General features: G+C 42.2%; 1 protein-coding gene and 1 long non-coding RNA gene across 2 annotated transcripts in view; one reads left to right on the top strand and one right to left on the bottom strand.

The window, feature by feature from the left end:
- The first annotated feature begins 624 nt into the window (after nt 1-624).
- Nucleotides 625-13,595, top strand: LOC127059862 (uncharacterized). The gene is made up of 3 exons (XR_007778163.1): nt 625-750; nt 1,168-1,296; nt 13,552-13,595. It is a non-coding gene; the product is annotated as an uncharacterized LOC127059862 (long non-coding RNA).
- Nucleotides 13,596-16,937: 3,342 nt separating this feature from the next.
- HMCN1 (hemicentin 1) overlaps nt 16,938-27,581 on the bottom strand; it is a 165,321-nt gene continuing 154,677 nt past the window's right edge. Inside the window, 9 exon segments of the mRNA XM_009088425.4 lie at nt 16,938-18,262; nt 19,309-19,435; nt 19,793-19,879; nt 19,882-19,911; nt 21,606-21,956; nt 25,728-25,856; nt 26,507-26,632; nt 26,909-27,022; nt 27,391-27,525. Coding sequence (XP_009086673.3) covers nt 17,896-18,262; nt 19,309-19,435; nt 19,793-19,879; nt 19,882-19,911; nt 21,606-21,956; nt 25,728-25,856; nt 26,507-26,632; nt 26,909-27,022; nt 27,391-27,525 — 1,466 coding nt within the window. The 3' untranslated portion in view covers nt 16,938-17,895.

Raw genomic sequence — 27,581 nt, 5'->3', positions numbered from 1 at the left:
AAAAATTATCAAGAATCAAAAATTTTGGTCTTGCAGCATGGACTGACAGATTTTCAGGGCTGGGGTCTTGGGAGAGCAAGGAAGGGGATGGTGTAGAGGAGGTAGAAGCCTCCATGTGGGAAACTCATGGGATTACAATTCTGGGACAACTGATAATTGATCAAATGTGCTTCCTTGTCTTGCCTTCTACAGTCCCTCACTTTCTTCCATGCAGAACTGGCTACCTTTCACTGGCATTTTATCTGATTTGGGGCAGGGGGAGAGTTAATTTGAATGAGCACCTCTGGCTTTTAAGAAAATGGAATATTAACACCCTGGATTTTCTGTGGTTTATGGGTAGCAGTAGTAGCGCAATGAATTCTGCTGCACCAAGGCTCAAAATGCTCACATACATCATCCAGCTGATGTAAATACAGATTTATTGTATTTCCAATTCTGAGAAAGGTGAGAAATTTTTTTTAAAAGTAAGTGGAGAGTCATATTTAAATATGTCTTAAATGTTATATTTGTTCTCAGAGAAATCTCAGGCCAGCCCATAATGATAGGTGGAAGACTGGTAGAATCTGCAGGTCTGTGTTCTTTTTATAATACTACCAATATCAGTAGCAGAAATCTTTTTATTCCAGAAAAGCCTTTAAACTCAGCATAGCTGCAGACATTATGGAACATCTTGAAGAGCAGGAGGAGGAGAAGCAGGTTTGCTGGCTGGTTTCATGTCTGGATGTAATGGACTTCTCTGGAGCCTTGGCTGTAAGTACATCACTTTATAGATGTCATGATATTTCTCACTGGGTCCTCACAAGTTTCTCTAAAATAATTTTAAAGGTTTTTATCCCAAAGCTCAAGCATGGATTTTTCTGAGCTAGACTAGAATCTCATTTTATGTGGAATCTGTGCTCTGATTCATACAACAGGGCAGACTTAGTGGCAGAAAATTACTGGGTGAAATCTTTTGGGGAATGTCTGGCAGAACAGGACCTCATTAAATAAGAAATGTTGAACTTCTTTTTCTTTTGCCCAACAGGAATTATTTCTCTCTGAACCTGGGCCTAGTGAAATAGTTATAGATTTGAATATAGATGGCTGATAAAAGTGAGTTCTGTTTCATAACAATGTCTCACAAAATGAAATATATTTCATATTGTTTGGGGTTTTTTATTAATACAGTGTATGGACTAGTTCTACTGACTGCAAGAAAACAAGAGATTTAACTATAGGAAGAAAAAAAGGGAAGCAGCATTTCAACGTGAAGAATAGCCCAGGATTAAAAGAATTAAGAAAATTAACATGAGAAAGGTAAATCTAGGAGAGTAAGAAGTTATATATGTCTGTCTGTAATGTAGGAAATTATGTTTAGCAGTTAAACCAGAATTCTCAGTTCAACAGTAGGAGCTGAATTAGCACTGGCTCCTGGAAATCTTGGGAATGAAAGATGAAGACAATTCTTTCAGCTTAGTTATGTCATTACCCCTTCAGGACAGGTGATAGAGACTCTCAGAAACAGTCACCATTTTTCATATGGCTGACAAATACCACCCTCAGTTTGGCAAAAGAGCAGTGAAAAGGTGACAGACGGGCTTTTTCAGATTTGGTGTGAAGTAATTTTCTTGTAACATGAAGAATCATCTTTCTTAGACATCACACTCCAGCTACCATAAATAATTCTTTCAACACATTTTCAAGCTTTCACTTCTTATGTACACATGCAAAAATAATCTGTTTGAAGGTGTATATGCAAGGGGGGAAATCTTCCTGGATCAGCATAACTGTATAGAAGAGTGATGAGTAGATTTTAATGTATAATGTATGTGGCTCTGAGAAGAGGGTTTTTTGTTTGGGTGTTTTTTTTTTTTTTTTTTTTGGGGTTTTTTTTTTAATCTTTTCTGCTGTTGCTTAACTTCAGAGTGAGAACTGAATAGTAACTTCTATGCACATTCAACAGGAAGCTCTCAAAGGTCAAATATCCAGTTCCTGTACAAAATATTGAATACTGTATATTAATGGTAGTGGAGGAAGATTTGGTCAAAGCTTCCAGAGGCTTGTGGAAGCTGCTTTCTTTTTTACTGTAAACATTGTTTTACAGGAATCTGAATTATTTCTGTGAAATGTTCAGTACTTCTGTCTATTCAGATTCTCTTGTTTAAAAGACACCTAGAGTGAACAAGGGTTGCCTGGGTGTTTGGCAGAGTGAATTGTCTCAGCATGATAAATCCTCTTTTCTTTGGCAGAGGTAAAGGTATTTAAAACATGAGAAAATGTTCATTTCCCTTTCAGTTTCAATGACCTTTGAAATTGTTGTATTTTCTTTTATATGCTTTCAACATGAACTCTGCCTCTAAAAAATCAGTTTTCTTCTCAGACCTCCTGCAAGAGTTGCACAAGCACAGCATGATTGCAGCAGCTCCAAGCAGGGCATTGAGGCTCTGCAGCTCTGAATATGTACTTCAAATATAACTGGAATTTTCTGTCTACAAATGAAACTATGGCAAATATGTAAATTATTCAGCAAGGCTATGATATGTCAGAAGTTGTGCAGTGTTGATCTGAAGCAGGAATGATCTGCAGCAAAGGCAAAATTCTTGACCTTAACTGATGAGGGAAAATAAAATTCAAAAAAACCCCTAGGTGTAGTTGTTACCTAGATATCTTTCTAATATATCTGGAAATTTCTAGGCATTGGCTTCTGTTTGCCTCTAATTAAGTCTGGGGTTAGAGCTGAGTATTAGGTTTTAGAAATCTAAAACTGAAAGTCTATGTAATTACCTGTTTCTCAAGGGCACCAGCATGGGTGGTAGGAGCTCCCTTCTGTCAGGGAGTTCCTTACCTGTCCTAAACAGTTCTCCTTCACAGCATGGACTGCCAGCACTCACAGCTGTTGGGGCTGAGGATGTGAATTAGTCCCCGTATCCTTCCTGAGGGGTGACTATGCTGGAGGCTGGGCTTAAGGTGAAGCTTTGGAAAGATGAGCCTCTGTGGATTTTAAAAGTCCAAGGAGTTAAGAGGGCTGGCAGCTTTTCTGTTTAAATGATTCATCCCTTCTAGACTTCAAATTAATTTTATGGTTTGAATTGAAGTTAGATTATAAGTCAGTGATTCAGCTTTGTGGTGTTCAGTTTTAGGGAGGTGCCTGGCATGGCCCTGCTGCTCTCATTTACTGTAGGGATTGATCAATATGCTGATATTACTAAGCATTTATTTGGGCTCACAGCCAGGGCTTCTGGTGTTGGAGCTCTGGTTAAAAGGAGGGCTGAGAGCTGACAAAGGTCAGCCTTCTGTAATTGAGCTCCACAGAAAAACTCAGTTTGGGATTTTCATGATATTAAAATTTATGGCTAACATTCAGTTTATGCTTAGCAATAGCATTTCAGTGTATTTCATTAAAGCTCAATTTATATATTTCAGTCTTGGTTTAAATTTTCAGAGATTTGTGTGTTTCAGTTGCTTCACATGTTGGTGTTGGGATTGCCCTTATTGTTGAGGTTAGCCTAAGGAGGTGGGCTGTAGTCAATATTTGGGCTTCTAGTGCCCAAAAGATGTCAGCAGACATGACCCACAGCCATGTATTTTATTTTTATAGAGAGACTAATCTCTGCCTATAAGGAATATTGATTTAACAATTCAGCACATCAATATATACATTATCTGGGGATTGTAGAGATAGGATTAGAATTAGGAGAAATCTAATCTGGCACTTAAGTTCAGGGTTAGAGGATTTCAAATTAGGATTATGAATTTGGAGCCCTGTGTGGTATAGGGTTTTGGCCATTGACATGCCTGTGTTTTAATTGTGGGTTGCCTTTGTGTCTAGAGCCTGGAGTCCCAGAACTGCTTCCCTGGTGTACTTTACAGGGCTACAGTTTGTACTGATGTCAACCTTTGGCTGTATATATGTGATATTTAGACATGTAATAATATTTTTTACTGCATATATGGGTATGTTATAGTCTGGTTTACCATTTAGGAAACTACAGTGTCAGAAACCCATTTTATTGACTGCTGTTATTGGTATTACTTATCCTACCAGGGCTTAGACTAAACCCATCACAAACTTAAGCCTTAATAACAGCCAGGGAGCAAATCCTTGTCATGTTCCCAAAAAGAGAAAACAGAAGCATATTTCCATGCCAGCTCACTTACCCCATATAGAGTATATGAAAATGATGCCACTAGAAGAATGTGCGCTATCAACAGAGCTGTGCTCTGGGACATGTTTAATCACCAGTCAGCAACAGGAAGGGACACCTTTCCCTTCCCCAAGGCCCAGCATGGGAGTGCAGGTGCATCTGACAGGCTTTTGTACCTTGATTGGCACCACTGTCAAGGGAAAAGGAACACCAAAGTCTGGCAAGAGTTTTCTGTATTTTCTGTGACTGACGCCTGAGAATGGGTCAGTGTCACCAAACATGGTCTGCTCTGTTTCTGTCACAGTGTTCTCTGTGCTGATGGCTCTTTAACTCAACTTTTTGAGGGGACTCTGAGCTGTAATGAGGACTTAAAAGGAAAATAAAATCTCTGCAGCAGAGAATTGAGCAGTCTGCATCACTCTCTGATGGGCTGACAGGTTTATAGATAATACCTGCCTGCAATGAAAGCCTAGTTTGAAGAAAGACTCTTTCCCTTGACTGGACTGTGAAGATTCCCTTTCTAGCATAGACAGTGGGAAGGACCCTCTTTTTATCTTTTTTTTCTCTCTTATCCCAAAAGATTAGAACAGGATGTCAGATTCTGTTCTGAGCAGGGAGGTGCATTTGTAAAGGACAGCCTAGGAGAAGGTGCTTAAGGGAAGTAGAAGGTCATCCTTAAAAACTTCTCCCAAAGGAAAAGGCAAGTGCTTTGCAGACCAAACAAGAAAAAGTTCTTTCCCTCAGCACTTAACAATCTTGTTTCAGTGCATCATCAGAGATGTATCTGGAGGATGAGATTTTTACAGTCAGCCTTCTTTTTTTCACTTTGGAATGAGTCATATGTTTTTGCGACCAAATCAGTTGATTTGAAGATGAAAATTATAAATAATGCACCACCCTTAAGACAGTTCTATTCCTGAAAGATTGAGCTCAGGGTATTGGCAACATTCTTTGCTCAAAATTAGTTTTCAGAAAATAAGAGAAAATGCTAGGGATGCTGGTAAAGAGTATGGGTTGACATAAGCATATTCTTACAAGAGAACATAATTTATTCTGTGTTTATGGGTGCTGTGCCTGAGAAACAAATATCATAAAGGCTCAATCAGACTGGAAAGAAAAGAATTTGCATAACTATGATAATATGCAATAACTGCTGCTTAAAAGCATGGCCTTCCAGAAATCCTGTCAGTAACAAAATGACATTGCTAATTGCTTCCTTTTCTGCTGAGGAGTGAAAACCTTGAGCATGGGGTGGAAGTGGAGGTGCATGTGCCAAAGTACTGGCAATGGACATTAGAGCCCCTGCTCTGCCTGTGCTTTAGTAAAGGATTCAGGCCAATTCTTGCTGCTGTTCAATGCAGGACATTGTAAGAAATGAGCAGGATGGAGAGACACAATTTATGGGAAAGCTCAGTGTAACAGCATGCCAAAGCCAATCCCACAGGAGCTTAGTGACTACGCTGTGATGTCAAATAGCAGTGAAAATGAACTCTCAGATGAATGTGGGGGCCATGTGAGGAAGAACAGCCCAAAGAAAGATCCTACCATGGGTTCTTGGTTGTCCTGAATACACTGAAAGGAAAAGGAGCTGGAAAGGGAAGCATCTTGCTCAGCCTTTCATGCCAAGCTCAGTGGAAATTCAGATCTCCTGATGTTTTAATTTATTTTTCCTTAATTCTTAAGAATATAGCATACATTTCAACTAAGGATGTGCTCCAAACTCACCAGTGCGTTCAGGAGAACAGCAAGTTCTTCTAAGTGTTTAGCAGAACTCTTAGATTAAAGATATTTGATTTAACTGTCACATGAACACCACATTTTCAAAATGATCCTTAGAATCCATAAAGTGGACATCTACTAAAGGAAGAATTGCCAGAAAAGGTTTAAGGATGGAGAAGTTAAAGCATTGGGACTGCAGGCTGTCTGTCAAATTCTAGGAAATTAATTTCAGAATGCCCCAAAAGATGCAACTTTTATTTTCAGATAAAGAGTTCGTGTGAAGACACCGTATCTTAATTAAACAGTTCCCATGTGAAAGTATGAGATGAGTTTAAACTAGAAAGATCTAAATTATAAATAGAGATAAGGTGCCTCTCCTTGTGTTTTGGGCATGTTTGATCTTTTTAGTTGGGTTAATGTGCTACATAGTCTCATCTGTTTCTATGAATATTTTTTAGCTCCATTAAGCCTAGAGAAAGATAGATAAATTTGTAATTTGACTTGAGTAAGATTAGTTTTATAGCTAAGTGTTCCAGAGATCTGACATAAGTATTTGAGGCTTGCTTTTAATTCATTACAATGATTTTTATAGACAAATACTAGAGCTGTGAGCGTAGGCTAGGTTAAAGGGTTTTTTTCTCAAACAGAACATAGGTAAGATAGGATATTTTTCCAAGCTTATATCAAGCTCTGATGAAGCTTGAGCATGAATTCTGCCTATTTTGCCCAGAGTGAAGACCAAACAGGAAAACTCAGTTATTTGCAACACTTTATAAATTTGATGATAAATATTTCCTTTAGGCCCTTGCAACAAGTAGTTACTTAAATGATCCTAAAGAAAGACCATTTAACTAGGAAAATTTCAGGAATTAATTATTTATGTCAGTAAAATATATACATAAAATAATAGATGTTATTGGAATGTATTCCAGCCGATTACCCCTAAGTGAAAAGCCACAAAACATCCAAGGGGTTTTTTTCCCATCTGTTTATAATACAATTGAAACCTTAGGATGCTTTTAAATTCCCAGTTTACAGTTTCACAGTGGTTTCAGAATACATACATATCCTGCATATGGTCTTGAGGCTTTGCTGAGATGGTTGTGGTGCTCCTTTGCATGGAAAACATGAAGGACAGACTACTATTGGGCTATCCTGGTTTGTAGGTAGTGTTCATATGGGATGAACCTTTTTGTTTCACCTCAAGTTTACTGAAATACAGGTGGCTAGAGGGTGCACTGTGCTGGGGGTGGCCTTGTGTTTTAATCAGCTGCATTATTAGATCCAGTGAGAAATGGGGCCAGTTCAGGAGAATTTTAAACATGGCATTAATGAGAACTTAGCAGAAGAAGATTGAACCCGGGCAGTGAAGATCAAGGGGACTCTGGAAGGCGTAAGCAGAGACTGAGAGGCTCTGGGCTCTCAATGAGTCCCTCAGTGTTGGTGGAGATGATGTGCTGGTTTGTTTGGCCAGCGAGGCGTTGATGGGAATGGGCTGGGCTGCAGACACAGGACATGAGAGCAGAAGGAGGATTTGGCGTCAGTGAGCAGCTACCAGGCCGTGGGCAGCCAGCACTGCCTGGAATACTCACTCATGGAGGGGCTGGGAATAGCCCTTCCTGACAGCAGATAGGCTTAAGTGTTTTTGTCTTTGGGAATCCTGGGGGATGGGGGAGATGGCTGTGGAATTTGCAAGGATTGCAGAAGTTTGGCACCATTTTCGGGTTGATGTTATATTCATAACATTCTGTTCCAGGGCCCTGGCTGGGGCTGATGACTCTGCCTTACCTCATGGCAACGCCCTGGTGCTCTGCTCCTTGGGGCTCAGGTTACTCAGTGAACTTCACTGTGTGGCCAGATAAAACTGCCCCATTATTGTGACATGCTGTTCAAACTCTTCTGGTGACATTTAGACCAGCACAGTTTAGTAATTCAGGGGCCTGGATTCAGTGAGAGCAGACCATGGGTCTTGGTTAATATTTTTATACTGATATGGGATACTGTGGGCAGCTTTGGCTGCCTGAGCACAAGGTACTGAAAGTAAGAGAAGAGGCTGCAATAATAAATAAAGTAATGGAAAGATGCAAAAGGGAAGCACAGAGGAGTTCAGTTTGTTAATTCTAGCAAAGGAGGGCTTTATTTCTGTGTGTAAATACCTCCAAGCAATAAGGATATGGGGGACCGAGAGAAGAGGATTATTTGAACCTTTAGTTTTATAAAGCCCTTAGCAACAGCAACCAAAGCCCAATCATTTTAAGCACTTTGTAAGTAAGATTGCAGGAAATTAGAACAATATTCTTAAGCATTATATCACTGAGACTTGGCAACAGCCTGCTGACCAGATGAAATTTAAGATGGAGTTGGATGTACTTTTGAAGGAGGTGGGAGAAGGATCTTGGTGGCAGGAGTTCCTTCCCAGTGTCCCTCCCTGGCTGCATTGCTGCAGGAGTGCAGTGAAGCTGAGGCTGTCGTAGGAACCTGAGGTGATTTTGGAAGGCTCTTGCTGTAAGACCATAGAGCAGGGTCAGTTATTTTGGAGACATTACTTCAATGTAAACGGATCTGATGTTTTTCCGTTTACTAAGTCGTCTATCACAGCCGTCTGTCAGAGTCTTCTTTGGGCAGCCAGTAAAACCTTGCCATTTCAAGATTAATAGAGAGGCAACAACACACATTTCCCAGCTTCCTGGTGCTGCAGAGCAACTGCCAATGGCACCAAAATTTTACTTCAGTCCTTCCTCTGCTAGGGTAGTTTCTGCTCTCTCAGTGGCTTGGGGTGAGAGGGGAGAATGCCTCAGTCCCCCTTCTGAAATTTCTCCTTCCATGTCTGTGAGCGCTGTCATTCAATTGTTGGTTTCTCTTGCTAACTGTGAAATTTAAGCAAATTTTGAAAAGAATAAGAGTCAGAAAAATCACTCAGTATTTGTAAAAGACAAGGTGTGTAGCATCTGTAGCTTTCTATGCACAAAATTGTGAAAAATATTCATTCCTGCTGCTCAACACTTTCCCAACCAGTGGTTTGTTTTGGGTGTTTTCACTTTCAGAAGAAATGTTTAAGTAGATAATTGTAGTTGCTGTTAGAGCATTTTGATCACAGTACTAGTTTGCCTTTTAACCTGTTCTGAAACCAAAGCTGAAATTTAAACTTGTATCTCAATGACAAAGATGATCTCTCTGAAACACTACTTCAGGTTAATCCAAGATAATTTAAAAGCAGCTCACCTAGATTGTAGAAAAATCACATCATTAAATAGTAAAGAGTGAGAAACTGTAGATATTTGCCATTAGTTCCTCCTTATAACCTTATAACTTATGTACTAATGAAAGGAAATATTGGTATTGGCCAAATGATAAATAAGATTATGATGATGTTCTTTGGAAGTCCATTCCAACTTTGCATTTGTTAATGAAAGCTGTTGAACTCAAAAGCATCACCCTTAATTGTCTCAGTTAATCTGTGAACACTCCCTTGAACAATTGAGTTGTCCATAGAACGTGATAATCTGTAGGTTTTGCTCCATTTTTCTCTTTTCTTTCCTTTCCCCCATGAACATTGTGCATATTCCCCTTCTGGGACCTTTACTGTCCTGCCAAGACAGTAGTTTGCTTGTGATTCATATGTGAACTTCAGAAAACATGGACACTTGGTGATGATTTCAGGGATATGATGCTACTCCTATCCTTTTAGGCTTTTTACATTTTTATTATCACTTTATCTGGCATAATATTAAAGAGCATTACAAATAACATTTATTTGGAGAGATTACTCTTGCACAAGACTGTCTGGCAGATTGCAGGCATTTACAGATGTTCTGATTTACAAGTACTGTTGCTCATCTTAATAAAGTAAATGTATTTAATGCAGGATCAGAACAGATTAAAAATAAACAATGACTGCATAATAGGTAGGTGCAAACAAAGATTATCTTTACTTACAAAATCTGTCTGTGGAAAACTGAAATAGGAAATTGACTGAATAACTGACATATCAGTTCTGCTACAGACACAGAAATGGTAACTCTCAAAATAATTGATTTTTTGTTGTTGTTGTTGTTAAAATACAACAGATTTAACCTAAAATCTCAGTCTTCTGAGAACATCTATCAATAGAAGAGGGCTATTGGTGGCAATGCAGGTGTAACTGCCAGAGTCTTCGGGCTGGAAGGAAACATGGTGGGGAAATTTCAGCTGGGATATATCCTACAGCTGGGATATGTCCTACAGCACATGCCACTTGTATCAGTAAGATAATCTTGAAAGGCTTGGAACAAGCATTCAGCAGAAATGCTCAGCTGAGCTCTTACACTTCCCTAAATTTGAAGGATGACTAACACTTCTTTTTACCCTTCCTGAGGATTTACCACTACAAATTCTTCATAGATTTTACTCCCCAGTGGAAAATGAAACTTCTGTAATTATTTTGGAACATTAAGAACAAAAAATCAAAATAAAATAATGGCTAACCCAGAAGTGGATCTTATCACTGCCAAATATGTCCAATGTGGTACCAGTGCATTCCTTGTAAGATAATATATAGGATTGTGAGCCAGAGGAACCCCCTATTCTTCCCCCAGGAGCACATTGTGAAACAGGTCCTAAAATCCAAGCACACGCAATCCAATCCTTTGTCTGTAATAGGATGGAGTTTATCTGGACAGAGTTTGTAAAACTGGAAAGCTCAATAACCAACCCTCTCGTAAGGGAAATAATTGTGAAAGTGCTGTTTACCAACATGATGTTATACTGGAAGGTGTTTAATAGCTTCCAAAACTAATTTTTTAGATAACTTGTACAGGAAATGGTGTTGGACTCCTTTCCTTTACGCATTTCACTATCTTTCTTGTATTTATCTCTAATGACAGCCCACAGAGGAGGACTCTGGAGAAAAAGTTGAAAGAGCAAAATGAAGTCGTTCTGTGCAAGGAGCAAACTCCTGCCAAGTGAAAAAAGGCCAATTTGAGAGGAAGAGCAAACAGATCTGGAAGTGTAGCAAGGCTGATTCCTGGCAGTAAAGACAGGCTGCAGAGGACTTGAAAGGAAAGGAGTAGCTGCTTGTGTGTGTAGACTAAGATCAAAGTCTTTTTAGCACTACTAAGAGTTATTGTGAGTGGGGGGGAAAGGATTTGCTGTAGTCAGAGGAGAGGTTATTGCTGTAATTGAGAGGTGGTTGAAAAGTTGATACCCAGGTACGTAAAGCTCAGACTTTTGCTTCAGTGTAATTGGGACCTGATTTGAAGATGTCTGAATGTCTACCTGAGTCAGAAGCATTTGTTGAAAGACACAAATGATGGCAGAAAAGTGGGGGAGTTTGGAGTTTGCCAAGTGGAACAAGCATCCATTGTGTTTTTGTCAGTTCAGCTTTAGGTGATCAAATGACTTTGTCAAAATACATACTGTGGTAATTCATTTTGCAATGGGCCCTTCTGTCCTGTTTATCAGTTTCCAATCTATATCAAGACCATTTGGGTTATATCAGCTCTAAGTAAAACCTAGCTTTGCTATTACTTGTAGTATCTGCTGAGACCTTTTCTATCATTAAGAGAGATTTTGATTAGCTGAGGTGCCCAATTTGAAGGCAGTTGGAGTTTTTTAGCAAGGTTGTGACTGGCTTTCATTAGAAGCAGCTTTATAGTAGTTGCTGATGGCTCTTTGCTTGTCTGTAGTAGAGCTACTACAGGTGGTAAAAACACCATGATATTACCTTGCTGTGCATTTGGGCTGATGAACACAAACCACTTCTGTCTTAGAGCCTGATCTTTTAAAGGACAACATTGTTTATGCATCCAAAAAATTTTCAAAACATGAGCTGTGAAATGTTAGCAGTAATATTTTGGCATGGGTTTGCAGGGTTACACCCAACTTGAGGTTCTCTATCAGTCTCTGCATCACTGAGAGCATTGCAGAGCAACCAGTAAGAAAACCACCAATATTTCCTTTTCAGCAAGGCCACAGCAGCTGAGAAAAGCAGGCTGGCCTGAAGGATTGGTAAATAGTGAATACTGGTGAGCTAATTCTGCTTGCAGACAGATGAGGAAGGATGAGACAGATGAGGAAAGATGAATAAATTTGATGCAATCAGAGTTATTTACAAGGTTTATATTCAAAGTCCACTTCTTTTAAGTAGAAGAGAAATTGAAGAAGTGATGGTTTTGTTGTAGATTTTTTTAGCCCATCTCTTTCCCATAAGCTCTCAAGCATGGGACTTGCTAGGACATCTCAGCAGAAACCATCTGGTCCTGGTACAAGGAAGCTTTGTCCTCCCCTGCTTATCACTGGGCCTCCTGTAGTCCCTTCAGTGTGTGTTTTAATGTTGTTTTCTCATGTTATTTTTGCTTCTTCCGTTTCAGTCAGTCATGCAGTGGCACCAGAGACCTCTGCATTTTCCTGTCTGGACATGAGGAAGTTGTGTTCCTTTGCCTGATTTATGTGAAGAGCTGGCACACTCCAGTTGTTCCTGTGGTATTTGGGAACTCATTCTTCTCCCAGATTTGCAAACCCCATTTTTTTATATCTACAGCAGCAGATTCCAGAGGCAGTGCAGCTAAATCCTGTGAGGGAACCTTGATGCTGTTTGGAACTGGGCTTTGTTATGTGCCACTGTTTTTATCAGGGACAGTGGTAATGGGATGCTGGTGGGCTTTGCCTCTGAAGCTGGAAACCCCAAATTAGATACATTCCTTTTTGGAAGCTTTTACATACAACTTTGTGCTTGCCACTTGTTCTGCTACAGTTTTGCATAGCAAGAGTTTGCCTTGCTTGAATTATGGGCTGTGCAGTGCAGATCTCTTGGTACCTCTCAGGTGCTCTCTATGAGTGGAGTCCTTGAGACAGTTCTAGTGATGGAGCAGGAGGGCAGGACTTGATTTGTGTGACTGCTGTGCAGTAAGCTGTTCAAAGGTGTGGAGGGGAGCTTGTCTCAGTCCTTAGCAATGAGAAGTCATTAATAAGGAAGCCAGCTGCACCTTACTGCATTGCAAGACTACTGAAGCTATCCAGAACCACAGGAGATGTGCAGTGCTTATATACAGTGAAAATTAACAGATCCTCTTCTCCTTGCACAGCATTACTTCAGAGTACTTCTTAACCTTCGCTGTGTACTCTGAGCAGCACCTTGGCTTGGTGATGTTTGTGATGCCCCTAATATTTAGCTATTCATAAACTATAATTTGAATCTATGTTAGTGCTGAAGTGTGCCTTTTTTATCCACATGCCTTTATCTGTAAGCAAGTCTCCTTTTCTTCCCTTTCTATCACTAAACTTTATCAAAGCAGAATAATCTGGCACCAGTTGTGCACTAAAAATGTGAAAATTGAACCCAATGATCTGAGAAGTGATTGGAGTTGTGCTAGGTTGTGCCCACACATGCAATGTGTTTATCAAAATCTGCAGCCAGCTAGGGATCACATTTAACCTTATTGAGGGGGCATGGCTGGATGCACTGCTTGGATGTTGAGATGATTAAAGCAGTGCTGCTGAAGGTGTGATGCCTAAGGACCCGTTTAGCTCTGGCCATCAGCTGGCACTCTCGTGTTTTCTTGCTGTCCCTGCTCACACCCAGAGGCCTGTGCCTCTCAGTTTGCCCAGGCTTACAAAGGGCAAATGAAGTAATTCACTAAGAGTTCTTGTAGTCCCTGTGGAGCAGCAGCTCTGCATGAAAGGGGAGCTTCTGCATGTGCAAGAGCTGAAAGTGTCTCTGATTTCTCCTCAGGAGCTGCACTTAAGCCATTCAGACTCTCCAGCATTAATGGAAGTTGATGAAGAAGGTGCTTTAGGTTTCCAGACTTCGGGGTGGCGCTGAGTGATGGCAATGAGATCCATTTGTTTTTGGGCTGATTCAAAGCTCTCCGCTGGATCAGAGACTGAAGCCCACAAGGCCAGAGGAGCCTTATCTGCCTGCAGGATTCTCCACAGAAACAAAGCACAGCACTGCCCAGCAGCCCAAAACCCATCCATGCATTTTTACATCCCATATCCTGACAGGTAACTGGAAATGTGTCAGGTGCCTCCTCTGCACCCCGGCCGGGGGATCCCACAGCCAGTGCTGTGTGTGCTGCTCCCACTCGTGTGCGACAGCAGGGCAGGCACTGGGATTCCAGCCTTGTAAAATAATCCGTGGATTTCAGCTGTTGCACTGTGCCAAGTTTTTCTTGGCAGCAGCCTTGGATTTGAGCTGCCAGAACTAGAAACGCCTCTGAAGGCAAAGGGCTCCAGAACTCCCCCCTGGACCCTGGGAGCAGCGTCCTGCCTGTAAGTGCCCCGCCGATGTGGGCAGTGACGACTGCATTACTCAGCATCCGGCTGGGTTTCGCACCCACTGTCTGGATCTGACTTGGAAATGGACATTTCCCAGTCAGGCACAGCTGCTCTGGTCTTTGCTGAGCATCCATCTCACCTGATGACATTTTCCCTTTAGCCAATAGTGCTGTGCATCCAGCACAGGCTCATTACTGTACCCAGGCAGTAGCTTTTCACTTCAGCCAGTGTGTGAAGGAAAACAAAACCCCAGTGCATTTCCTCTCTCCAGGGGCTGGCAAGCTGGATCCCTACAGAAGGTATGACGGGCATTGCTTACCTGCCTCTGGTTCCTGAACACCTGCCTTTTATGGTGGGTGTGAGATACCTGATGCTGTGGTGAGGTTGGCATTAGGGCATCAGTCACCTTTAACAGATGATGGTTGTGAATTTTCCATCCTTTCTGGCCCCAGTTGGCCCTGGTTTCATCCCTGAACTCTTTTTCCTCCCTCACTCCTCTCCTAGACCTTAGATTTGGAAGGAATCACATGGATTTTTCCAAAGGGCTGTATTTAACATGCAGTTTCCTTTAGGCTTTACCAAGAAAGGATTGTTTTTGGGAGGAAGAGTGAGTCTGGTTGGGCTCTGGCAAAGGCTGTCGTTTAGCAGATGTTTTCCTGGAATGCAGGCATAAGCTGAGTGCTTGGGGCACTGCTGCAGCAAGCAGGTGGCTGGGATCCAAGGTGTTGCCCACCAGGAGACTGGGATGCCACGAGATGTCACCCTGAAACCACTGCTATGTACAAATTCCTCACTATGGGAGATACACCCCATGGAAGATGGCAAAAGAGGATTTGTTTGATCCTGGTAGTGTAGTTAACGAAATATTGCTATGTTTGTGCAGAGGAGAGGGTCAGAAACAGAGGCAGGAGCCTGTGGCAGAGGATGGTGTTTCAGGGATAAACGGGCCAGGAGAAAATTCTGCTCCAGGAAATCCAATCAGCAGGGGCAATACTAGGCTTGTGCAGAAGGAAGGTAAGCACAGGTCTCAGGGAGCAGTGCAGCATTAACTATCTGTTTATTAATTGCTCTCCCTAAGACCTCCCTTTATTTTTGAAGTATTATTTTACTGGTGGTATTGCTCTTAGGATGGTGTTATTAGTGAGTAAGTTGTTTGTGATAGGAGGGCATTTGCAAATAGTTTTGTGACAAATGATGTGGTGACCATATGGGATGGTAGTGAACCTTTAACTCTGCAAATATTACTGCAGACTAATGGGCTTGGACAAAGTGACTGTACAGCCCCAGGCACTGAAAATTATATCTAAGGTTTGGGCAGCCTTCTCCAAAGTGGTAAGAAACACAGTAGAATATTGGTTGTATTTAAAATTTGGATTTATGAAAGCAGGATTTTTAACCTTTAGCAAACACCCAAGTTCATGTGGGCACATAAACATGTACTAACCTGCCTCTCAAGTTAGACTAGGAAAACTAATGATAAGCAGCAGCTTTTTCCAACCTGTCAGCAACAGACCTATGGAGGTAGAGCAGCAGCAGGTACCGTGGCTCTGAGACCTAATTTAACATACTTGCAACCTTTTTAATAGAGCAGAAATGAAATTTGTAACACAGCTCAAGACATCCAAAGAAAGAAGGCCATGGCAGTTCTCCTTTACTCAGCACTTCCCTTCTGAGTCCCTGAGTGAAAACCACCACGCCCACAGTGGCCCACATCTCACTGGTCCCTCAGTCCTGGCATCATCTCAGGGCAAGGAACACCTTCCACATGCAGCTCCTCCTTGAGCTGGCTCCTGGAAAGCCTGGATGAGAGGGAAAACTTGGAGCCATGGCTGTGATTAAGTGCCTTCCATCTGGTAAGTGACTTACTTCTTTTAGAGTCAGATTGGTCAGAAAGGCTGTCAACTCTGTTGGGGTTTTTTCATTTCTCACAAAATATGTCAGAGTAGAAAGTTTTGTGTTCTGGGAGTGGAATTAGGTTCCCTTAAGTTCATCACTTTCAGTCTGATTCTCATCCTTAAAAGACACTGAGGTAATGACCTGTACCTATTATAAATTACTCTCATTTCTCCTTCCCTCATGTGTTTTTTATGGGATTTATCTTCTTTGAGCTGCTTTCATTTTTCAAGTCAGGTTTCCAAGAAGCAAGCCTGTTCAGTTTAAAGTCTGTAATCCAGATAAATCTGTATTAAGTGCAAAGCAATTTTAAGTCATCCTGGTTTTGCAGGACTGTAGAATATAAGAAAATAATGATAGTGTAGAAAGTAATCTTACCCCTAAGGAGTTGCAGCTGGGCCAATTATCAAAGATTAGGAACAGGCCTGACTTTAACAGGCCACAGCTGTAACCAATGAGAAGAAGAGTGCTATAAAAGAGTGGGATGGCTGTTAGAGAAAGGAACTGGAGTCAGTTGGCTACTTTGTGAAGAAGAAGGAGTGTCAGTGCTCTGAGGAGGTGCCCACAAGAAGGTATGAAACTTTTGTGATAAGGAGACAACAGTATGGAACCCCTGCAATAAGATGACAACACAGGACTACTTCACTTGGTGCACTGGAAAGGGAAGAAAAACAACAAGGGGACAACAAATGGGGATGTCTAACATTAATTATTAATATACAAGAATAGAGACAAAGTTCTACTGGGAGATGATTTGTTCTAGTGGCTGAAAATCTACTTTAAAGCTGGTGATAGCCTCTTACTACCCCAAAGTGCCAGGAAGAGGAAAGAGCTGCAGCTGCTCCCTGGTTTGCTGGTCATGCTACCTTCTGCATTGTCCCCTGGCACTTATGGAGAGAGCTTTAGAAATGGAAAATAAGTTTTTCAAAGATAAAACTCCCAGCAGTCTCAAAGTTGATGGGAACCTTTATTTTGATTATTTTCATTGTACTGATATTGTCCTTTTATGCAAACTTAACTGTAAAACACTCTTGAGATACTGCATAGAAAATATATAGGAAAAACCACATATATACACGTCCATAAAAATAGAATACATCTTGGCAAAATTACTTGTGTACAGTGTATTGACATTATTGAACCAAACTTACATCACCTTTGGAGAAAAATGTTCCATGTGCGTAAAGCCCCAGACCATTTACTGATCTGGGAGTATGGCAGTGGTTTGGGTTAAATAAATGGCTATACCAAAATGGCAGAGTAAAAACAAGTCATAGAATACCTGCTCTATAAAGTAGAAGAAGCCATTTTGGTTTTTTCTTCCAAAAAATAGCAACATCTATACTTGCATGGAAACCAAAGGTACCAGTTCCAAATTATTCTGCAGATTTGTTAGCTGCAAACAAACTTTAATGTCATTTGTTTCAGCATTTGCAACCCTTGGGCACAGTGGCATCTGGGGAGTTGGAGCACACAACATAGTATAGCACAGCCCTAATTCTATTGGGTAATTGATAAGGAAAAACATCTAATAGATATAAAATTTAAAACACTTAGCAACCTTTAAAATATGTAGACCACTTGAAATTATGAGTTTATTTTCTTCAGTTACTTTCAGTGGAGGCTGTTCCTTGCTTACTGCTTTGCCTACATGGATTTCTCTGCTGCTTTTCAGAACATACTGTGGAAAGTGACTATTCCAGTGTAATAAATAAAGCAAGTAGTAACAGGTCCTCAACGCCCTGGATCTTCCTCTTGAATTGGAACAACGGAACTGGAGAGGCAGCCTCCGGGAAGTAGGGGAGGAGAAAAGAGCACCACACCCTTGGAAGTGCGGTGGTTGCCCGTGTGGGGCAAGCAGCAGAGCAGGCTGAAGCCCCCCTGGCCCTGGGGAAGGAGGCTGAGCTCAGTAGGGGAAGGCAGACACAGCGATGTAGATGATGAAGGTGGTGCGGTACTCGACGCTGCCGTCGGCGCTGTAGGACAGGGCCCGCACGCCCATGCGATATGTCCGGGGCTCCCGCAGCGCCCGCGTGGTGAACACCACCCCCTTCCAGTTCTCATCCCGCAGGGCAAACGGCACTGTGGGGTCCTCCTCTGCCATCAGGAAGGTGGTCCTGGGATGCATGACTTGGTCATGAGTGTAGGCCACCAGCCGGATCAGATCCTGCCCCGCAGCGATGCCGAAGGGCAGCGACAGCAGCTTGTACTCCAGGGCGTAGGTGCTCAGGTCACAGTCCAGGTCGTTGGCTGGGCAGCTTTTGAGACAGAACCTAGGAAGGAGCAGAACACTTTAGCCCAGAGAGAAGGCACAGTATCTTAAGTACTGGGATAGGTCTTAGACGAGAAATTCTACTCCTGTTTACCCTGTTGCAGATTAAAACTTCTAGAGAAGTGCTCATGCATTCTTCATCCACTGTTTCTTTAGAGCTGCAGCCCAGTTTAACATCCCTTTTTGCCTCAACAGCATCATTTCAGAAAGATGTTGGCTGCACTGATGTCACTGACATCCACAAGGTAAGTTTTAGTGACTATGTTCTTAAACATTAGAAGAGTTTAAAATGTTCTAGGCAGCATTTGAGGTATGTGTCTGTTAGGTCATAAAATAAAGAATTTGGAATGAAGGGCAGAATAAAATTTACTTTTATTAATCAAAAGCTAAAACATGAAATCTCTGCTAGTACAGTTTGCCAGTGCTAATGGGGGTTGAAGGACATGACCTCCATGTCAGCGTAGATATCACTGCAGTTGAGTTTGATCCCAAAAGATGGTTTCTGACTATGAAAAAAAGCTCTTTTTCTTTGAGGATATTGAAAGACAAAAAGAAATATGGGGGTTTTTCCCCCAGAACAGGGAAATAACAAAGCTTAACACAAACTTAGAATAATTTTTATGACTTAAAGAATATATCTGATGCTTTGAAGCTGATGGCATGTCAGGCCATTAGAAAGATTCAGATTAAATATTAGGAATTCTTCCCTGGCTGTTGAGGCAGTAGCACAGATTGTCCAGAGAAACTGTTGCTGCCCCCATCCCTTGGAAGTGCCCAAGGCCAGGCTGGACAAGGTTGGAGCACCCTGGCATAGTGGAAGGTGTCCCTGCCCACAGCAGAGGGTGGAACTGGATGTTCTGTTAAGGTCCCTTCCTACCCAAACCATCCCAGGCCTCTCTGACTCTATGACCTCCAATGTCAGTGCCTTACCTTCAGCTACTGTGAGCTCTACTGGTGTCAGGCAAACCTTAATTTTCTCCTTTAACAAGCACAAGGTTAAGGAGCTGAGCTTGGGGCAGGTGAGAAGGGGGTAAGAATAGAACATACCCAGAATGTGGCTCTCGCTGGTAGTTGGGTGGACAAGGAGTGTCTATGCATTGGTAGCTTCCTCTCATGTTGAAACACATCTGATTTGATCCACAATTTATGTTCTCTTCAAGACACTCATCAATATCTGTATGGAAAAATATGCAAGGGATCAACTGCTGGTAGAAGAATTAAGGGGTGAAAATCAAAAGTGGGTAAAGGCTGAGCAGAGCTCAGAATGTGCCTTTGACCCTAGAGCTTGGAGCTCAATGTGTATTGAGAAAGTCACAGGGGAACTGCAGAGAATTAGAAGCTGCAATTGTCTAGTTTGCTAATGTTTTGGGAAACAATAAAGTGTCGAATATAAAAACTTCTGAAACCTGAAATTTGGAATGCTGACTCACACAGCCAATTCAGAGAGGTATCTCAGCCATGTGCTGGGCCTGGCTGGTGTCAGGTTTCTTTGCAGAGCTCCCCCAGAGCCCTGCAGGGATGGCTCTCCTACCTTGGCAGGTTTTGCCGTTGGGCATGAGGCGGTATCCCACAGGACAGGCACACTGGAAGCTGCCCAGGCTGTTCCTGCACTCGTGTGACACGTGTCTCTGCTCTCACACTCATCAATGTCTGTGGAGAGAAGCACCAACACCTCAGCATTCCCTGAGCCTGCCATGAACACAGGTACTTTCCCCCCATTTATGCACTGCAAGTGTACAGACAGAGCTGGTGGGAGTTGTCTGGATCTCTTTCTCTGATGGGGTTAAACATCTAAGACTAGAGTGTCCTCTTCCCTTACTTGTGCCATTCCTTGTAACTCTGCAGGCACTAAAGTCAGCTTTGAGGGGCTCCTCCCCTTGGTGAAGAGCAGCTGTGACAGATCCCAGCTGAGGAGACCAGTCCTGAGACAGAGCTCTGGGAGAAGGGGGATGTGCCACCTGTGTCCACTGCCAGGGTAATACAAGCACAGTCCTGCCCCCAAAGCAATCTGAGCTGCCTGATAATCAATCAGGTGTTAACAACATGCTTAGGGAACACCCACACTCCTTATCTCACCAGAGGAAGCTTGTTACTAGGGAGTCTTCCTTACAGTCACTCCCTCCTCAGGCAAAGCTGTTTCCCTTTTGAACTGACCTGTGTCAGAGGGATGAATTAGGCTCAGTAGCTGGGAAAACTGTCATAAAATGCTTTTCTTTTCTTTCTTTTTTTTTTTAACTCTCCCTCTCAAATACAAAAGTACAAGCACCAGACCACATTATGTGAAGTTTTCAGAGCACATTAGCATGATTTAGACACAGATAACTTGTAATTATAATGGCTTTTGAAACATCTGCCTAGTTCAGGACAACAGTAATCTCAAGCAGGAGTTCAGACTTGCATGGTAAATCAGTGCAAGGAAGGTCTTTGCTTCCCCTCTGTCTGACTGAGAGGGGTTGCATTAGATCAAAATGCAAACAGAGAAGAGAAACAGATGTGACTACAAACCTCTGTGCTGTTAGCAAATCCTGATGGTTGCCTATTGAAAAGATCTTCTTTAACAAAAGCATCACTTGGGGGTATTTTTCATATTAAACAATAATTTTAAAATTTAGATATTTATTCAATGAAACGAAAGTTTCATGGAATATTATTAATATTCATGGCATGTTAACTAATTCCAGCTGGAAGCTGGGATGAAGATCAAAATTGGAAACAAACGCTTCATTCCCTCAGAGTTGTATTCCTGGGGCTCTCAATTAAACTCCTATACTATAACAATCCACATGGATGTGAAACCTCTCTGTAGCTTAACTAGAAGGTCTGATGTCATCTCCATGCTCACTGAACTACATTGCAACCCCTTTTCTTACATAAAATAATAATTTTAAAGCTTCTCTGCCTGTTGCCTGTGTGACAGTGGCAGTGCTGGCAGTAGCCCCAGTGTGGTCAATTCTAAAATGTTTATTCCAAACCTTTCTGACACAGGTTACTGCTGCCAATGGGAGTCTGACAGAAGCACTGTAACTAGGCTGGGGCTACTGGTGACTTCTGGAGTGTGAGAAGATTCACCAAGGTGACCAGGAGAAAGAGAATAACAGAGGGAAATCTTTGCAAACAGGTAATAAGCAGCACAATTAAAACAAGAGGTTATTAGGAGGTTTGAGAACGTATTTGCTACAATGTGAGCCAAGACAGCAGAGAATAAAACGTGCAGAACCCTCTGAATACCAGGGTAATAGAAAACACAACCCCAGCACCACAAACCCTCAGCCCCTGGTATATATCACACAGTAACCTAAGAATAAGGCCCAAAACAGAGTTGCATAGATAGGACTGACATTTACCTACACATCTGGCATTTCTTGCCTCATAGCCTTCAGGACAAGTTTCTCTAAGGTTCCTTCTAGTCCTGGAGAAAGGTATTCTGCTGTTCCTATACTCTGAGAAGGAGCTGTAGAGATTTGAGGAGTGCCTGTAATAGTGCTGCAGTTGCTGGTTGTCTCTCCCAGGGGAGAACTGAGCATAGTTATAGCTACTGTAATAGGCACCCGAATTTGGCACCCTCTCCAATCCGGCGCAAGATTTCCCATCACCCAGTAACTGTTGCCCAGGTGGACAGAAACACTTGAAGCTGCCAGGGGTGTTGGTGCAGTGAAGTGCACAGGGTTTAGGCACTTGTTCACATTCATTAATGTCTGCTCATGTGACATGACCATGTGGAAAGGAGAAAAAACAAACAAACAACAACACATAACTATACATATATATACACACAGATACTTATCTCAGTGTCAGGAACAAGCCGAAGACATAAAAGCGAGATTTGGAGGCAGTAAAACATGGAGAACACTAGGCCACGCAGGCAGGATCCACTGTCCTGGACTGTAAGAGACCTTCCTTCTCCCACAGGCCAATGTGACTGTGCTCACCAGGACAGGAGCCCTGCTGAAGCCTTGTTTCAGCCTCAACTGCTCAATAGTCTCTTAGAAATCGGGGTTTTTTCCTTAAGTGCTCCACAGATGAGTGGAAGAAGCTGCTGGTCCCTTCTTTAAAAGATGATGCTTAACACAGAGCATTCCAGAGAAGTACAGTGCTAGAAATTCCTTACACCCCACACTAAGGGAAGCACAACAGGCTCTGATGTGGTTATTGTGCCTTATTGGGGGAATCATAAAAAGATGGAATGCTTTAGGTTGGAGGAGCTCAGCCAGTCCCAACCCCTGCCATGGGCAGGGACACCTTCCACTAGCCCAGGTCAACCTGGCCTTGGACACTCCCCGCAATGGGACATCAGGCTCAAGAACATGTTTCAAGGCTGCAGGGGCAAGAGGTTGGGTACCTTCTAACTTTATTGGTCATTCCAGCTGTGACAGGTTGGAGACTCAAGAGTGCATATTAATTCACTTTTGGACAGTTAAAAATAGAATTATTTTTGTTTTCTTAAGCCATGTCTTTTTAGTTGTTTAAATTGCAGTCCAAAGTTATTTAGACCAGCAGTAAATATGCATCCTTAAATCAAAACCAAGTGCAGGATATACAAAGTATAGTAAAGGCCTTGAGGGTACAACATGCTGAGTGTCCTTCCCTCCAAGTAACTGTAAGTGCTCTTGGGACTGCAGCACTTTCTCCCACAGTCTCTCTGACACTACCAGAAAGAAATTTTCTATTGTTTTTATCAAGTTACTTCAGGCTCAGCTGGAAATTTGACACACACTGTATTTCTTTTCAAATTTAGTATTTCTTCACCAGAAAAAGACAGAAGTCTGTTAATTCCAAACAACTCTGCAATGACCAGAAATAAAAAACCTGCTATTAACATACATCACAACATATCAATAATTGACATATATTATAAACATTCTCCTACTAGAAATGAAATATATTTTTAATGGTGACTCAATAATAGTTTAATTATTCCACAGTAGTGTGTATTCTTTCAATTACCACTGTAAAAAATGCCATTAAGCCAGTGTTGTTACAGTTTCATTTGGATCCCCTGTGAATAAAAGCTTTTGAGCACAGCTTGTAACTCCCCAAGCCACAAGTTCATGAGAATAATATTTAAAGATCAATACTGTCAGAAATATAGTAGAATATTAGGCTGCATTTTAATGAAGTGGTTAATATTCAATACATTTAAGGTTTTAAATGGATAGGGGGATTTAATAATTAAATGCTATAAGAGTTGGAAATCCAGAAGTAGTAATTGCAGAGTGTTACAATATTTTCCAGTTGTTATTTGGCAAACACTGAAACTTCACATATTTGTGGAATTATCCTTAGTGTAGAATGTTCAGGTGTTACAAATGAGAATTTCACTTTAAGTATGACAATAACAGATCTGAATTTCAATTGTATTAATTTCAGTATGTGCTTAAGATGAAAAAATTATTATTCATATACATGTAAAAGGAAACAAATTCACCATTTCCTTAGCACTCAAGTGCTGAGTTTTACACTCTGTACCTGCCTAAAATAAATTAACACTGATGTCTTTATGACAACTAATATCCTTGGAACAAGTTGTGGATAAGCAACAGGAGATTTTCATTGAAATCATGAAAGACAACAGGTGAAAATTTGAGCAATTTCTTTTGCAAGACCAGCCTGTGCAATACAAGCAGAACTGACTGCAGGGAGTCACCAGCACTGGCTCCAGGGCTGCCCCTGTGAGGAGAGGCTGCTGAGGCATGGGAACCCTAATACTTACAAGAACAAGGTAAAATTACTTTGAAATTGAAGTAGCTACGTTTTCAGGCTTTCTCTATTTGAAAAACAGTACCTGATTTTATATTCTTGACAGCCTCACATGTGTAATCTGCATTATAGCAGCTTTTAGCAAAGCCCTTCCACCTATGTGAAGAGGAGAGAAAACAACACAGCTCCCAGAAATGCTGTAATTCAGGTAAATGAGCAGCCACAGCTCTGTGGGGGTGACAAAAGAGCATCTTATCCCCATCCAACAAACAAAAAAGGGAATTGTGCACAAAGGGCTTTAGCCAGGGTAAAAATGGCACAGGCAGGAACAAAATTCACTTCTCCTGTTTCAGCTGGAGCCCTGCTTAGTTTTCAACTCCTCCCTGTGCTCACTGTCAAAAATGACAATAAAAACTGGATTTTATTAAAAAAAAATAATACTTTGGATGAATCTATATTTTAAATATATTTTCAGGAACATAAAAATTCAAGGGATAAAAATACATTAGGAGGGAGCTTTCAGTGGCCCTTGGTCAGAAGGCAGCTTTAAGGCTGCTGGTGTTTTGTGAAAACCTACAGTCCTAGACTTTACCTGCCTTTTTCCTGTCAGGAGTTTAAATGGCTTATATTTAAGTTAAGAGTCTGGGATTGGTTTTATTTCAGTACAGAGGCAGATGGCGGAAGTAATATAATATCTTGGTACACAACCAAACACTTCTTAGTGCAATTTAATCTCTTTTAAAAAATCCCTAACATTCCTGACTTTTGACAATCCAAAATCTGAGGTTGTTAAAAAAATGAAATAAGAAAAAACTATTTATCACTTTGGAAAGCTAATCTTGAAGCAGTCATCAGGGAGGAATGCTTTTCTGACATGATACATAACAGCAACCAAAACCAGCCTCACTTGGTGTCACAAACTCACATTCAGAAATCCTCACTATCAGGGCAGGTCAGCTCTTACATTTTAAATATTTGACATAAATGCAGTAAAGGTGATTCTAGATGATCCTACTGCCTTCCTGAAGTCTCTTAAATGCCAGGGGAAGTGCTTATCCACTTGTCCTGGCCTCATACATTAAACTCCCCACGTCAGAGCTCTGGAGTCTTCCATGATGTGGGAGAAAACCCTGGGTGGCTTTATGCCAAGATGGCACAGGGAGTTACTGCATGGCTGGCATTCCAGTGAGTGCCAGGGATCCTATTCCTTCCCTGCTGGGAGCCACCCATACCAGGAGGGGAGCACTGAGAGAAAAATGCACATCAGGTCCCTGTGCTCTGCCTGCTGGGGAACACCGCTGGCAGTCCTGATTGGGGGGGATAGGTGTACTTGGGCTGTTCAGGAGCCAAACTCAGTTCTGGGTCAGGCCTCTTGCAGCTCCTTGAGGTGTGCTCCCTAGGGGAACCCACATGACTCCCTGTGTGACTGCCTTCAGCAGTGAGCCAGGGCACAGCCAGCACATCAACAAACCCCACCTGATTTTTATAACTGAAGCCTCCTGTAGAGTGGTCATTTGCCACATCCATCCACCAGTGCTCTGAGTCCCTCTTACACTTTGCTTTCAAAGCACAGCCCCAAACCAGTCTCTGTTTGGAACCATTTAGCTCTGACTGTTGAGAATGGAACGCTTTGTTTTAGACGGCCAATTTGGAAACAGAGCAAACTCTCTACAGCATGGTCTTGCCCAGGGACAGCACTGCTGGGGTGTTGCAGCAGAAAGCCAGGCAAAAGCAGAGCACAGGGCTGAGAGGAGCGAGTGGCAGCTTACCCACGCAGGGCCGGGCGGTGCCCTGGGCACGGAATCCTCGCGGGCACACGCAGCGGTAGCTGCCGCGGGTGTTCTCGCACAGCTGGTTGTAGCGGCACTGGTGCGACCCCGACTGGCACTCGTCAACATCTGCAGCACACGGCAAGGCAACAGTCACAGCTCTGCAACAGCCCCGCTGCGGGAGCAACCTGGGGCTGCTCCATCCCTGCAAGTGCCCGAGCACAGGCTGGAAGGGGCTTGGAGCAACCTGGGATGGTGGATGGTGTCCTTGCTCACAACAAGGGGTAAGAAATATGTGATTTTTAAGGTCCCTTCCACTCCAAATTATATCATGGTTCCATTGGAACAAAAGATTTGGTACCATCTACAAGATCAGCTGTGCTTAAAACCCTCCCTGATAAGCAGTAGGGACCTGTGATCTTAAACTGAGAGCTCCTGAGCCAAACTCTTAAGAAATCATGCACACACAGAGCAAAACATTTCAGTCAATGAATAACTGATAGAAATCAAGGCTCCAACACAGAAAAGGCACCAAGGGAAATCTCACTGTTCTTGCTTAAGAACAGTAGAAAACTAGAGGTGGCAAGGATGCATCTGCTTTTTAATACCAACTACAAAAAAAGGTAAATACAGATGCTCCATAAGCAAAACCAAGTTGGTGCTTTAGTACGTACAAATATTAATAACTGGAGATAGACAATCTTCAGGATTATTTAAAAAAATAAATATCATTTTCCCTGTGTTTCCCATAGCCACAGTGCATTAATGCTCCTACTCACCAATGCAAGTCCCGTTCTCTGCTTTGGTCATTCCACTGGGACACAGATCAATGCATTTATAGCCACCACGGGTGTTCTTGCAGAGCTGGTCAGGCCTGCACACATTCTGCCTGCATTCATTCACATCTTATTCAAACAAAAGCAAAAAAAAAAAAGGCAAGATTGGACTAAATTATGTAATTAAATTACCCTGTGTCCACACATTAAATCATTTAATGCACATGGATCACACAGCCCAATCTTGCTGCTTCTGGCTTTTGCTACTGCTTGACAGATTCCAAAATGTACATCAAGTGTATCATCCATAGCAGCATTTTCTTTCATAAGACAATAGAGTAAAAAATAAATGTTGAACTTTGTCTGTTGGAAAGAGGGAATGGACATTCAGAACTTCATCCCTACCCACGCATTTTCTGCCCTTCAGCTGGAATCCTGGGTCACAACCACAGTGGAAACTTCCTATGGTATTGAAGCAACGCTGGTGGCAGGAGCTGGACTCTTGACACTCGTTGATGTCTGTGGAACAACACAAATCCTTGGCACCAGAGCTGGGAGTTACCCTGTGGGCACTACCTGAGCAGGGTTTGACTGAGTTCTGCTCAGGAGTGTTTGCTGCTCTCCCATCTTTGTACAAGAAAATGCACATGGGACGCAAACCCAAGAATGCTAATTTCTTCCCTGACAGAATTTTAAATTTATATCTAAAGACAGAAGAAGCAAAAGATTAAAAAACAAAACAAACCTATAGAAAAACCAACCCCCCCAAAATCCACAACCTTAAGAATGAAAATGTATAGACAGGTACTTGGAGGCGCCCTCTAAAGTGAGTTTCAGCTGCATGAGAGCACATTTCCAGCTGCAGAGAGCGGTGACCCGAGGCGTACCTTGGCAGCTGAAGCCGTCAGGCGTCCTGCGGAAGCCGCTCCCGCAGCGCAGCACGCAGCGGAAGGAGCCGGGCACGTTCTCGCAGTCCTGCCCCGCATGGCAGCTCTGCCCCCCCAGAGCACACTCGTCAATGTCTGCAATGGGAAATGAGCTGCAAACTCTGCCCAGCCAGCACAAGGACACACCAACC

This window comes from Serinus canaria, chromosome 8 (genome assembly GCF_022539315.1).
Source record: "Serinus canaria isolate serCan28SL12 chromosome 8, serCan2020, whole genome shotgun sequence".
Lineage (NCBI taxonomy): Eukaryota > Metazoa > Chordata > Aves > Passeriformes > Fringillidae > Serinus > Serinus canaria.
The sequence above is the reverse complement of the archived record's forward strand: the minus strand, read 5'-3'. Positions and strand labels throughout refer to the sequence as shown.